This window comes from Magnolia sinica, chromosome 13, assembly GCF_029962835.1.
Source record: "Magnolia sinica isolate HGM2019 chromosome 13, MsV1, whole genome shotgun sequence".
Classification (NCBI taxonomy): Eukaryota; Viridiplantae; Streptophyta; class Magnoliopsida; order Magnoliales; family Magnoliaceae; genus Magnolia; species Magnolia sinica.
In genome coordinates this window covers 21,217,793-21,230,930 of record NC_080585.1, presented here as the reverse complement: position 1 = coordinate 21,230,930, position 13,138 = coordinate 21,217,793, and the positions used below count along the sequence as shown (strand labels likewise).

The window sequence follows — 13,138 nt, the reverse complement described above, 5'->3', positions numbered from 1 at the left end:
TAATATTAGATCTGTCTTATTTCTAGTCTCAAGCCTTGAGACAAGCTAGCCAAATGGATGGATGGCTGGATAGTCCTCAGTCAGGGTGAGCCGCTGGATGGCGTGGCTAAAACATACACATTAAAGTGGGATATCCACCGTCCTAGTCAGCGGACGGTGGAGATGAATGGTCTAGATGTTACACATACCCCATGATCAGATCCTCTTGCCGATGTCACCACAGCAGGTAGGTGGGACCCACAGAGTTGTTGACGTCAGTATAGCAACCCCACAGCTGGTGCGAGGTACTCCAGTCAATTCGCTTCTAACCCGTCCTGGATTGGATGGTGCGCACAGCCACATATCAAGGCGGGCTCCACCGTCCATAGCTGGACGGTGGATGAATGGATGAGATACATGCATCTGGTGGGTTCCACGTGGAAGTGGCCCACCATCTCATTCCTTTAAATCTAATATAATATATTATAATATATTATATATATGGTAACCCACCGTCCAGTTGAATCTGGACGGTGCAAAATTCCTTTATATTAAAGGTGGGCTCCACGTAGAAGTGGCCCACCATCATAAGGTAATATATTATATTATATTATATTATATTAATATATGTATATATGTGTGCATGCGAGAGTGCAAATGGCCAGCGTCCAGACCTCTGGACGCTGGATGGACGGCTTAGATGGAATATATCCATCAGTAGTGGGTCCCACGTGGTGGGCCCACCATAACATTTAATAAGGTCACACAGACCCGGATGAAGAAGAAAACAAATTTCATAATCACCCAAAACTTGTGGGACACCCAAAAGGGTTTCAATGGCAAACGTTCAATCACACTGTTCCCTGTTACGTGGGCCACCTGAGTTCCAAATACGTCTGATTTTTGGGGTGGCTCACTGCCCTAAAGAGGGCCTACCAAATGCACGGTATTGATGTCAACACGCATCATGGTGGGGCCTACGGTAGGGACCCACGTCCCTGCCCGTCCTTAACGTCCCAGCGCAGCAGGACGCTGCGCGTCCTCTGGACAGCAGCAGCGCCTGCTGCATTGTTTGATTTTTTTATTTTTTGAAAATCGTTTTCTCGCCGTTTTTCGCAGGTGGGGCCCGCATCCGGAGAATCTGACCCATTCGTTGGATTCTATGGCTCAAGACTGACCAAATGAGCCCAATATGCGATGTGTTTTGGTGTATAAAAATATTAGGGTGGATTTCAACGGAAAAAAATACTGTTTTCTATGGTATGGCCCGCCAGATAATCAGATTCACTTCATTTTTCGGCTCAACGCTTAAAATGAGCTGAGGAATGGGATGGACGGCGTGGATTGGATCAACGCATCAAGTTGGGGCCTATAGGAGTAGCCCACACAAAAACCACTTTAAAACAAGTACATATTTTTTTTATTTATTCTTTTGTTAGAACACCACTGTCTGCGAACTCTCCACTACACGTCCAGCGTCTAGGGACGCTAGACGGACGGCCGGGCATGCATTTCATTGAGGTGGGTCCCACATGTGGGGACCACTACTGGTGGATCCCACGTGGACATGGCCCACTTGATTGGTGTCAACTTTATATTTGTGTGTTCCCATCCCCCTAAGGTAGGGTCCACATGACTTAGATGGTTTGGATAAGACATACATCAAGGTGGAGTCCATCCAAGTGGGCCACACATCACATAAAAATGAAAAAGAGAGAGAGAGAAGCACCCACCTTCAAAACTACTACTCCTTCTTCCGCACTAGGGTAATCTAGCTCCAAGGAGAAATAATCAATGGTTGAGATTGGATTTTAGAGGTTGGATGATGGGGTATGAAGCTTCATGGTGAGTGGAAAAATGGAGGAAAACTTGGAGGTGAGTTGCTCTCATGGAGCTTGGGAGAAATGAGGAAGAGAGAGAGAGGTGATAGGTGAGAGATGTGAGTGATGGATAGGTGTACTTGATGGGTAGAGAGAGAGTATGTGTTGACTTTAGGGGTTGCTTGGGGATGGGTGTTTGTACTTGACATGATGGGATGGAGTACTTGACACTTGATGCGATTGGTGGAACATTCTCTTGGGATTGCAACGCGTAGCGTTTCCCTCGAAATGAACACGGGCCTACATTTTCTTGCTCAGGTATTGTCTCGACGTGTGAGATGCGGCATCGGAACTGCGGCAACGGCGCGGTCGCAGGGGTACAAGTCTTGGGTTAAGTCGACTTGAGTTGACGGCATGTGACGCAGGGTCGCGCGCAAATACCGGTTAAGGATCGAAGGTTGCCGAAATTCGACCAGAAAGATCGCGGAAGTCTACGGAACGATACGGGTTGGGATACAGGTCTTACAGTATCTCTCACAATGAGTTGAGTGATTTATTTTGTTTATAATCTAAAAATTAAATTTATAAATTATTAACTAAGGTTCTTAAGTTTACCAAAATTCAAGTACGTTACACCCAAGCCCCCGAAAAATAGTTTACTTGAGCATTATATGTGCCTATTATACTTGATGATAAACCCTTGATTTTTTTTATGGGTCCCTCTATGATGTTTATAAGAGATCTACTTCGGCCATTAGATGTGTAAAACCACATTAGGCTAAGGGAGAAAAAATTTGGCTGACCTGTGATTTAGGTGGGCCACACCAAAGGAAAAAGTGGGCTCACCATGATGATTATATAAAATCTACTCCAACCATTAGATGTTACACCAATATTTAGGCATGGGCCAAAACATCAGGACCATCTGTTATTCAAGTGAGCCACATGAAGGGCAACAGTATAGAGGGTACGCATTGCCACATTGTTTCTAATCATGTGGTGCATGTGAAGCATGGATCAGGCTAATGTTTCGGCGTAGGCCTAACATGGCGTAACACACCTGATGATCAAGGTGGATCTTGCATCAACACCAAAGTGGAGCCCATCCAAGCCTCTGACCCGCTTTCCAAATGTGAAATAATTGCTCCTCTCCCACCATATGTTTATGTTAAATCTCCTTAGGATGCCACCTTTAATTTTAGGGGGCCTTCCATGATAGGCATGTAAGATCCACTCTAACCATTAGATCTATAATCTTACAATAAGTTTATGACCAAAATATCACTCTAGTCCGTGAATAAGGTGGGCCACACCAAGGGAAGCTGTAGGGAGAGAGATGTCCACTCTTAATATTTACAGGCCAACGGTGATGACTATATAAAATCCACTCCAACTATTAGATTCCACACCCCAAACATTAGGAGCATCGGTTATTTAGGTAGGCCACACAGGAAAATAGTTTGGATGGTGAGTGTTGCCTTATACAATGTTTCCAATCATATATTCCATTTAAAACAAGCACGGGACGGATGTTCGGTTAATGGGCCTAAGATGGTGTGACACGGTTAAGGCGGTTTTACACCGACACGTGGAGCCCACCCAAGCCGCCCGCCCACTCACTTTTGCAAAAGTCATTGTGAAAGGATAACTTTTCTCCCTCTCAATGTGATGATGGGTAAGTTAAAAAAACTCTCCTCTCACACCCACCCTTCACTTTTTGGGGAGTCAACCATAGTATTAATACATGTGTGAGATCCACTTTGGCCATTAAATGTGTAATCTTACCTTAGGGCCATGTCCAAAAAAATCAGTAAGACCCGTTTAATATTTATATAAGATTCAAGTGGGCCACACCAATGGATACAGATAGGAAAAAGACATCCACCTTTAATATTTATACCGCCCACTATGATGATTATATAAAATTCATTCCAACCATTAGTTACCACACCAAAACTTAGATGTAGGAATAAACATCGGGCCGATCTGTTATTCAAGTAGGTCACACAGAGGAAAATAGTTTAAAGGATCTGTTATTCAACCATTGCTCTCTAATCATGTGATCCTCTTGAAACATAGATGGGGTTAATTTTTAGGCCTTACGCCTAACATATATATATATATATATATATATATATATATATATAACAAACCTGGTGGTCCTAGTAGATTTCACATAAACATCACGGTGAGGCATGCACATGGAAGCCGGCAACCCCTTTCCATAGTAATCTAAGCTTGACCTGATTTAAAAATGGTCTTAATTTAAGCCCAGCCGTCAGGCTTATATTCGAACCCAAGTCTAACATGAGAAATGGGATCGTATGGTATTGCGACAAGATTTGATTAGTAGGCCACATGCTGTCAGAAATGAGCACTCGACCTATATCTGACAGCATGTGGCCACACCAATCAAATCTTAACACATTACCACCCCATTCAACCGCTGAGGGTGGTGATCTCCTCACTTATCCGTGTCCCTTTCATCAGGTAGGAATCACCGTGACGAAGTGAGTATACAAAAATCAGCCTAATGCAGGACTCAGGCAGACCACACGGTTACGAAATTTGATATTTTATATCTAATTTCACATCGTTCTCATTGATGGACGAAGTGAATTTTACATATACATCACTTTATGCCCATATATTTTTGGTGTTCTAAGGGCCGCCTAAAACAGGTATGTGGTCGTTTATTATATGTTGTGTAACATTGCACATTTTGATAAGAAAAATAATCCAATATTAAGTTTTGACACTGAATGTTACATCTCTAGGCATCAAGAGATCCCTAAAAATAAAGAACCAGCTATATTAGAAGATTTGTTAGACGAGAGTCGTAAATAAATTAATATTGCCTTTGATAGAGTTCAAGTTATGGAAGTTGTTAAAGAAGAATTCTATTTATACTAATATTTATTTGATTTGTAAGTATGAATAAAGGAAAATCATTTAATTTTCTTAGTGCATAATTCTTAGTAGATAGTTATGTATGGTTGAAGATAAAAATCAATTTCTTGCAGTACTCTATCATATCGTAAGTCATGTCACAACAATTTTCTTCCACTAAAGAATATCCAATCCATGCAAAAAGTGGGCCATACCACCTGGTATGAAAATCAGGCTGACCTACTCATTGGCTGGAACAAAATAGTAGGGTGTGACATGACATTGGCTGTTCATTGATTTTGATTTTGTGTATCAATTCATGAGTAGATTTGCCTGATTTACTTTTTTTATGATAGTCATGTTGTCGCCTACCTCTTCGACGGATTTGATATTCTATGCATATGAGCTGTTTGCAGAATACAATACATGTACTGTAACTTGTGCTACAGCCCTGCATCTCATTATTTCTCTTTTGATAAATAAAGCATGTTGGGAGTATTCCCGAGAGGGGTGTGAGTATTGTACACGAGTACAAGATCGAGTGTGTTTAAGAAGTACTACGTCTCAGAGTCAAATGATAAGACGGCCCCTTCATCAGGTGGGCCACAGGTGCTCACAAAAATGAATGCTTGCCAATAAAGAGCATCTATAAAGGATGAGGTACATATAAGCTTTGCATGAAAATATAATTTGAAAATCAATTAAATTATCCAAAGGGTAGAAGCTAATTGATTTAGATGGGTTTACAGGCTTCAAAAAGATAGTAACGGAAATTTTGTAAAATATGAAATTCAATTAGCTAAAAGTTAAAAAAAAGAAAAAAAAAGTGTTGACTTGAATGACATCTGCTCTCTAGTGGTTTGATCAAGCACCATTTATACTATGTTAAGTGTCCATTTATACTTGACTTGGAGGTTAAAAGGTTAGAAGTAAAAACTGTTTTTTTTTTTTTTCATAAAAATCTTTATAAAAAAAAAATTTATTACTTAAACTAAAAGTTTTATTAAAGAAAACAAAAAAGAATTTAATTTGTCAGGTAGTAGAAATCGTTTCATGGTTTAAAGCAAGTGTTAAAGTTTTGATACAAGCGATTTAATTTTTTCACCGTAAGCTTAGTATTTCAAAGATGTGAGGCAAATCGTCGTGCCAATATTCGTTTTTTGAATCCTAATCCCACTTTACGAGTGGAGTGGTCCTGGCACCTTTTATTTAATTACAATTCAATCAAATTTCAATTATAAACATCCAAATGTAACCTCAAGGCTTTGTTTATGGGCATTGATGAGGCTTTAAAAAAAAAAAACTTTGTATATTTGTATTGATGAGACAATGTACATCCTTTCGGACAGGGCCAGGAAAACACAATCAGGCCACGACATTGATGAGGCTACAGGTTGCAATCACGTTACTTTCGGTGAAAGTAAAGAAACTACATTTGAAGGCCACTTTCTCACTATGAACTGAAGGTTTGTAATTCCGTTCAGTTGTGCATCCAAACATGCCTTATCATGTTCAAAAACATGACTCCATATGTGTATTTTGTAGTGCTATTGTTTCATTGAAGAGCATGTTTTTCGTGATTTTTAGGCTATCATGACTCTCGTCCGCTGCAAATTATGGAAATAAACTGTGGATGAGGATGATTAGAAAGATAGAACAAATTGGGTTCGTTATTGCAATTTTCAATTATCTGATATCCAAACTAACTTCTTTCCGATGTTATGACCACGGAAGAGCCCTACAAATGCAGCAGGAGCACTGTCTAGACCCGGCGAGATGTCTTCGAGCACATGGATTCTGGCACTTCGGAGATGATCAGAGGTGGTGGAAATGAAATCAGCCATGATGTTCATGTGATCAGAAACTAGAAATCCTTGAATGGTGATCCGCTTGTAGACAACATCTAGCATCTCAGGTGCAGCCCGCCTTCCAGTATCAATGTATTCAGAGATTACACCACAGGCGGCAACTCTACCAAATGCGTTCATATTGGCAACAGCAGCTTCTAACATCTCTCCGCCGACATTGTCGAAATATATATCTATTCCACCCGGAAAATACCTGCCATGATCATTTGAAATTTTTAAAAGAAGCTAGCTCCCACCAAATTGGACACTTAGTAGTCCATGATCATGACTGTTCATCAGTTGGGTCCTACTGATGAAAATCTCAGTGAGAGAGAGATTCTAACCGTTTGAGTGCTGATTTGAGATCAGGCTCGTCCTTGTAGTTGAAAGCATCATCAAAACCAAGCTTATCCTTAAGGACATTGACCTAAAGCATGAATTCTACATTAGAACATGATATTAAGGCCACATTTGGATGTGCAAGGGAATTGAATTGAGAAATTACATGCACTGATGATGTAATTTCCTAGCATTCATGATGAGGAAGTTTCCTCAAATTGCAGTTGCATTCTTTCAAATCCATCTTGGAGCCCATTACTTTAATTTGAGTACTGATAATTGCAATTCAGTCCATACAAACGCGCCATTGCGTTTTAAGGTTTATGCCATTCACCATTGGAAAAAAAGATAGGGACACTCATCACCACCTTTGGATCATGATAACTTGTGGTGACTATCTTATATGCTCTATCATTCCCCAGCTATAGCTTTTGAGCTCCACTGCAAGTTAATAGTGAAAATAGACCCGACTCGTACGAATCAATCCTGACTCGGCTGAGTTGTGAATCGACTCTGTACTAAACGAGTCAGTCCACATCGCGGAGTCTTAAAATCATGCTCCATACTGATTTTGTGAGAAGGTGCTCAACTCAACTGACTCACTGAGTCAAGAAATTATTATCTTGGTAATTTTTTCTCAACTTGGTGAGTGTTGAGTCACACCCAAGTTACAATGATGTACCCATATCGTGAGAGGGTGAACAAATTGAAGACATGGTGATTACCTTCCGCTTGCTCCCGGCACAGCCGACTACGTGGCAACCAGATAGCTTTGCCAATTGTCCGACGATGTTGCCAACTGAACCAGAAGCTGCAGATACAAACACTTTCTCTCCTTCTTTAGGTTTACAGATGTTGTAGAAACCACTGTATGCTGTAAGCCCACTAGACCCTGCGGGAGAAGATCATTTACAGAGAAAGCAAGACTTAAAACTTGATCAGTTTGTTGTATTTATGAAAGGGTGAACCGTTTTAAGCTGACATGTGAAACAAATACAGAATATGCATTCAAATGCATTTTAGTTTATCATGTTGACGGTCCACTCGAGCCAATGTGTGGGTCCCACTACCCATGTGACCCAATTGAACTAGCTAGGCCATTTTGGTAGGTAGGTTGGGGTCGAATCTGCGACCGTAGAGAAATGCCAAGAGTGGTCTACGCACAAGAAATGAGAGGAGAGAGGGTGCAGCCATCGGCATTAAAAAAAAAACCCGTAGTTGATGATGTAGAGACATTCAAATTACCTAAATACTTTTTCTATGTTAAAAATACTTTCAATGTCTTATTTAAAATCCAAAGTTTATGATCCTGCAAATGATTAATTACATGGGTAAATCTGTCGTAGCTACTTACGCTGTATATAAGTAGACATATAATAACATTTAATAGAAATTAGAGGGATTTTTACCACAAAATTCACTTCACCATGATTAGATATTACATGAAGGTGCTTTTGAGGGATGAAATTACAAAATTATCTTTATTAATTTTTTTTCTTTAGAAAGTAGTGAAACTCAAGAATTGTGGGGGCCACATGGTATGTGTATAACATTTAACTTTGAATGTATGCACCACCTCATGATGATCTATATTTTAAAAAGATCCGGGCCCGAACCAGAACGGCTGTTTGTCTGGCCTAGAAAATGTATTGAGTACGTACCTAGAATTCCTAAATGGTATGAGAATGGGAATTCCATGGAATTGATCTTCCTTAACCAGCTTCCGCCTCTCACGACGCTGTATTCCTCCCATCCCAGCAATCCAGCAACGATATCACCTTCAGCGAATTCCGAATTGTCCGACGCCACTACTCTACCGATCCCATTGGAGTCTATTACCTGTGGACCAATAAGTACATGAGTAGTACTGAGTTTAGCTGATCCCGCACGCACCTTAACGTGCACACGTGCAACATCCATCAGGTGGGCCCCACTTGTAGGTGTATTGGTGGCCCATTCGGAAAATGGGCTGGTCGGATCAGTAGAATTTGCATATTCGGAATTTTTCTTTTTCTGTGTTTTTTTTTGCCTTGCTGGGGCCCACGTGCCGAGTTAACTGTCCAGATTTCCTGGCTCAGGTCATCTAAAGTGTGGTGACCGGTGCTGTACACGAGTCGAGTTAGCTTGGCCAGCTCGCTCGATTCAACTCGGAAACGCTGGACTCGCCTTGGTTCGAAATTGGCTTCGGACCAAGTCGAGCCGAGTTCGAGCTTGTCAGAGCTCGACTCAACTCGGCTTGAACCTCAACTCGAATTGCTCGGTTATCTTTATCTTGATGTTTCTTGCCAAATGTTTGATGAAATGACTGAACGAAGTGTTGTTTAAGATACCGCAGAATCAGCTCGTGGCAAGGAAGGAATGGATTCAAACAAATCGCAATTTAAAAATAAAATAAAATAATTAAAATTAAAAAAAAAAAAAAACCTTTACACTATAAGACCGCCCTCATATCTTGCTTTTCACACTGCTCGCTCAGTGTTTGTTGAAATACCTGTAAAGTGCTATTATTGATTTGCGTTCTGTGAGAGATTGAAGATGCATTGTATTTGTTTGATAAAATATCAGACAGGCTCAAACTAGCCCGAGCTGCTGACTGAATTGATCCGAGCTGGCCAGTCAAGCTCTAGGACCGAGCCGAGCTGTGCCAGGCTCGACTCGGTTTGACTCATGTACTGGTGACCACAGGATTGGATTTGCCTATTGCCAAGGTCCCCTTATAAACAACCAAGGCCTGCACCTGGATCCTTTTATGGTTTTCATGGACCCATTTTCAGGCTTGATAATATAAACAAAATTGAGAATGGCTATGAAACATGACCTCCCTTGCCAATAAATAGATGGGCTTGGGCTCAACCAATTAATTAAACATGTAAGCCCATTATCATGCTTAATAACGTCAGTACCATGCTGGGATGGCCCGGCCATTTCGGTAGAGTCGTGAAGCCCATGGGCTCAATCAGGACCAATAATTTCATGGGCTTTTTGGTCTATTTGGAGGCCCAAAAACTAGGCCTAGCACCAACCAACTCCTTTAACATTTAAAGGTTCTGATTATAGGGCTAGTGGATAGGGATGACATTGAACCAGGTTGGCCCACAGCTCAACTACCCTGACCCACTTATGAGCTCAGTTTGGGCCAAGCTAAATAGATAGTGGGTCGGGCTTGATGAGAAAGTTTGGCCCAATTAAGTAGAACCTTATCCAACTCGACTCAGCCCAAAACCCAAAATAAATTAATAGACTATAAATAGGGAAATGGTACTATGAGGTCGACCTCATGGTAACTTTCTATGAGGTCGAGCTGTGTGGCCTACCGTGATGTATGTCAAACATCAATACCGTGCATTTGATGGGTCCCCTCTAGGTTATGGAATATACCGAGGATCAACCGTATATAGAACTCAAGTGAGCCATACCATCCAAAACCATGTGAAAACATACCTAAATCATATAAAATCACTTGGTGGGGTTCCAACCCCTCATCCAAGTGGGACACACACAATGGATGAGATGGATTTTTAAAACACATCTCAGTAGGCCCAATAAATGATCACAAAGGTTTTAATGGGTGGATAACCCCTTTCGACTATTGTATGTGGTGTGGCCCCATTAAGCCATGGATTGATCTAATTTTCAAGCCTGTGGCCCATCATAGAATGGTGCATCTAACTGATGGGGTAGATGTTCGTCACACATCACAATGGGGCCCACACAGATCGACCTCATGTGAAGTTACCATGAGGCCGACCTCATAGTACCATTTATAGATACATACACATGATATATAAATGTCTTTTATGAATATGGTGAATGGACTTTGACTTGAGAATTTTAAGTGGGTCAAGTCAGGCCTTAGGGTCTTGGGTTTGGGCTGAAATTATTTGGGCTGACACAGACCTGACCCAAACCAGACCCAATTGCCTTCGGATCCACGCCCTGTATGAACCATGATCAAGCCTTTCAACTCAATCCAACGAAAACCCAGACCAATATTTCTTTATCATCTTAAGAGCTTCGATGTGGCCTACCTCTCCAGGGACGAGGCGAGTCGCAAAGTTGGTCGATGTTTGAGAAGAGCTGTAGTTCTTCATGCGGTTGATCTGGTAAGGATCGACGGACACACACAGATTCTTCACTATTACATCATTTGATCCTTTGTCAGCCTTCAACACACAGACGGCGATCCTGAGCTCGAAGTCGGACTCTGATGGTGGGCCAACAAGGTAGCCTTTTATGGTCACGTACTTGTTCTCCACCTCCATTTTCTTTTTCCTTCTTCTTCTGAAACCTTTTGGCTGTATTTGTAAGATTCATCTCGCCACTAAAAATGCATGACTTTGACGTACCGACACCTTATCTTTTTTATGTGGACGCATTTTTCTCATTCTTTTCTCTTTTTAGAAATGCTCTTGTGCTCTCCAGGCAAAGTTATAGTGCTCCTAGTTGCATTGGTTAACAGTTCATGAATTGATCTCAACCGTCCATTAAATCCACAAGACATTTCATAGGCAATAATATGGTGTGCAGTTCCCTCCGTTCCTCAGCTGATTTCATCGATGCTTGGGCGGAGGATAAAACTCAGCCAGATACACAACTCAGGTGGGCCACACTACGGATAACAACAATTAGATGGGAGGCGACCGTAAATTTGTTTGTATCTTGCATCAGAACCGTTCCTCAGATAGCCGATTAGGTGCCCTCAGCGGGCTCCACCATGATGTATGTTTTGCATCCACACCGTCCATACATTTTGACAGATCATTTTAGGCATGATGCAAAGAATGAGGCAGATCCAAGGCTGGAGTGTACCCCACCACAGAAAACAATGGAGAGAGTGATGCCCACCGTTGAAACCTTCTGAAGGTCGGCCATGATGTTTATTTGAGATCCAACCTGTTCATATGTTAAATCAGACATGAAAGAAGGGGAAACACAAATATCAGCTTGATCGAAAACTTTTGTGGCCCTTAGAACCTTTTAATGGTGGCGTCACTCTCCCCACTGTTTTCTGTGGTGGGGTCCGCTAGAGTTTTGGATCCGAATCATTCTTTGGATTATGCACTAATATGATCTCTCCAAATGGATGGACGGTGCGGATACAAAACATACATCATGGTGGGGCCCACAGAAGTTGGTGACGTCATTTCAGTAGAGAGTCTCCCTACTCAACCTGTCAGTATCTAATCCGCGTCCATCACCAATGTCTTCAGTTGTTGGTACGTCAAGCAAACGCTCATCTGCTGGATGAAGAAGCATTGCATGATGAGGTGCATGCATTTTGTACTAATGGCACTTGAGGTTTATTGCTTAGTACGCGAATGGTTTGTTGCTATTGGCTCTCTTATGGTTTTTTACTTTTATTTTTCTGCTTTTCAGTTGACTCCATGAATAATGATATGTATATTCCATGTGTTAAGTTCTGCCATTGATGTTATTCTGAACAATAATATCCGTTGGTAATCTTAGCAGTCCAATTGGTGGGCTTCCATTTGATGGTTGAAAATAAAAGTAGGTAGTAGTCTGCATTCAGAATGGTAGATTCCTTCTGTTGGATGGCTAAAATTTCCAAAATTTATGATTTCTGCAGAGCCATCTATGGTAGGGCCTGGCTATATGGCTAAAATTTTCAATAATTATGATTTCTCTCCAAAACGGATCGGCTGGTGTACCTCATCACGTTAGCAAGTTCCGTGTGTCTGATTATGAAGTATGTGTTATATCCAAAAATTATGAAGCTCGTCTTAAGGCTTGAGACAAAAAATAAGACAGACCTAGCTATCAGGTGGACCACACTGCAAAAAGAAGCAGGGGATTGAACCTCTACCATTGAAATCCTTTTTGGGGTCACAGAAGTTTTGGATCAATATGAAATTTGTTTTTCCTCTTCATTCATGTCTTTGTGACCTTATGAACAGATTGGATGGAAAATAAACGTTATGGTGGCCCTACGAATTTTTTAACGGTGAAAATCATTATCTCTGCTGCTATTTGTGGTGTGGTCCACATGATTTTTGGATATGATTCATTTTTTGGATTATGCTCTAAAATGATCTCTAAAAATAGATGAACGGTGTAGATATAATAAATACATCACTGTGGGGCACATGTAACTTTGATCTCCTTTGAACCGTTCTTACAACTCGGAGCTCGAGGAGCGTTAGTGCTCGTCTTCTGGACCAGCCAATCCGCTTCCGGATCGGAAACGGGGCGCGGATTAGATACTGACATCCAAATCCCTACTGAAGTGACGTCACCAAGCTCTGT

General features: G+C 41.3%; 1 protein-coding gene across 1 annotated transcript; it reads right to left on the bottom strand.

The window, feature by feature from the left end:
* Positions 1 to 6,328: 6,328 nt before the first annotated feature.
* Positions 6,329 to 11,208, bottom strand: LOC131223175 (2-alkenal reductase (NADP(+)-dependent)-like). The gene is made up of 5 exons (XM_058218488.1): positions 10,903 to 11,208; positions 8,536 to 8,713; positions 7,600 to 7,766; positions 6,880 to 6,962; positions 6,329 to 6,749 (listed from the first exon to the last, which is right to left on the bottom strand). The coding sequence occupies exons 1-5, from the start codon at positions 11,134 to 11,136 to the stop codon at positions 6,371 to 6,373; spliced, it is 1,041 nt and encodes a 346-aa protein (XP_058074471.1). The 5' UTR covers positions 11,137 to 11,208; the 3' UTR covers positions 6,329 to 6,370.
* Positions 11,209 to 13,138: the final 1,930 nt, after the last annotated feature.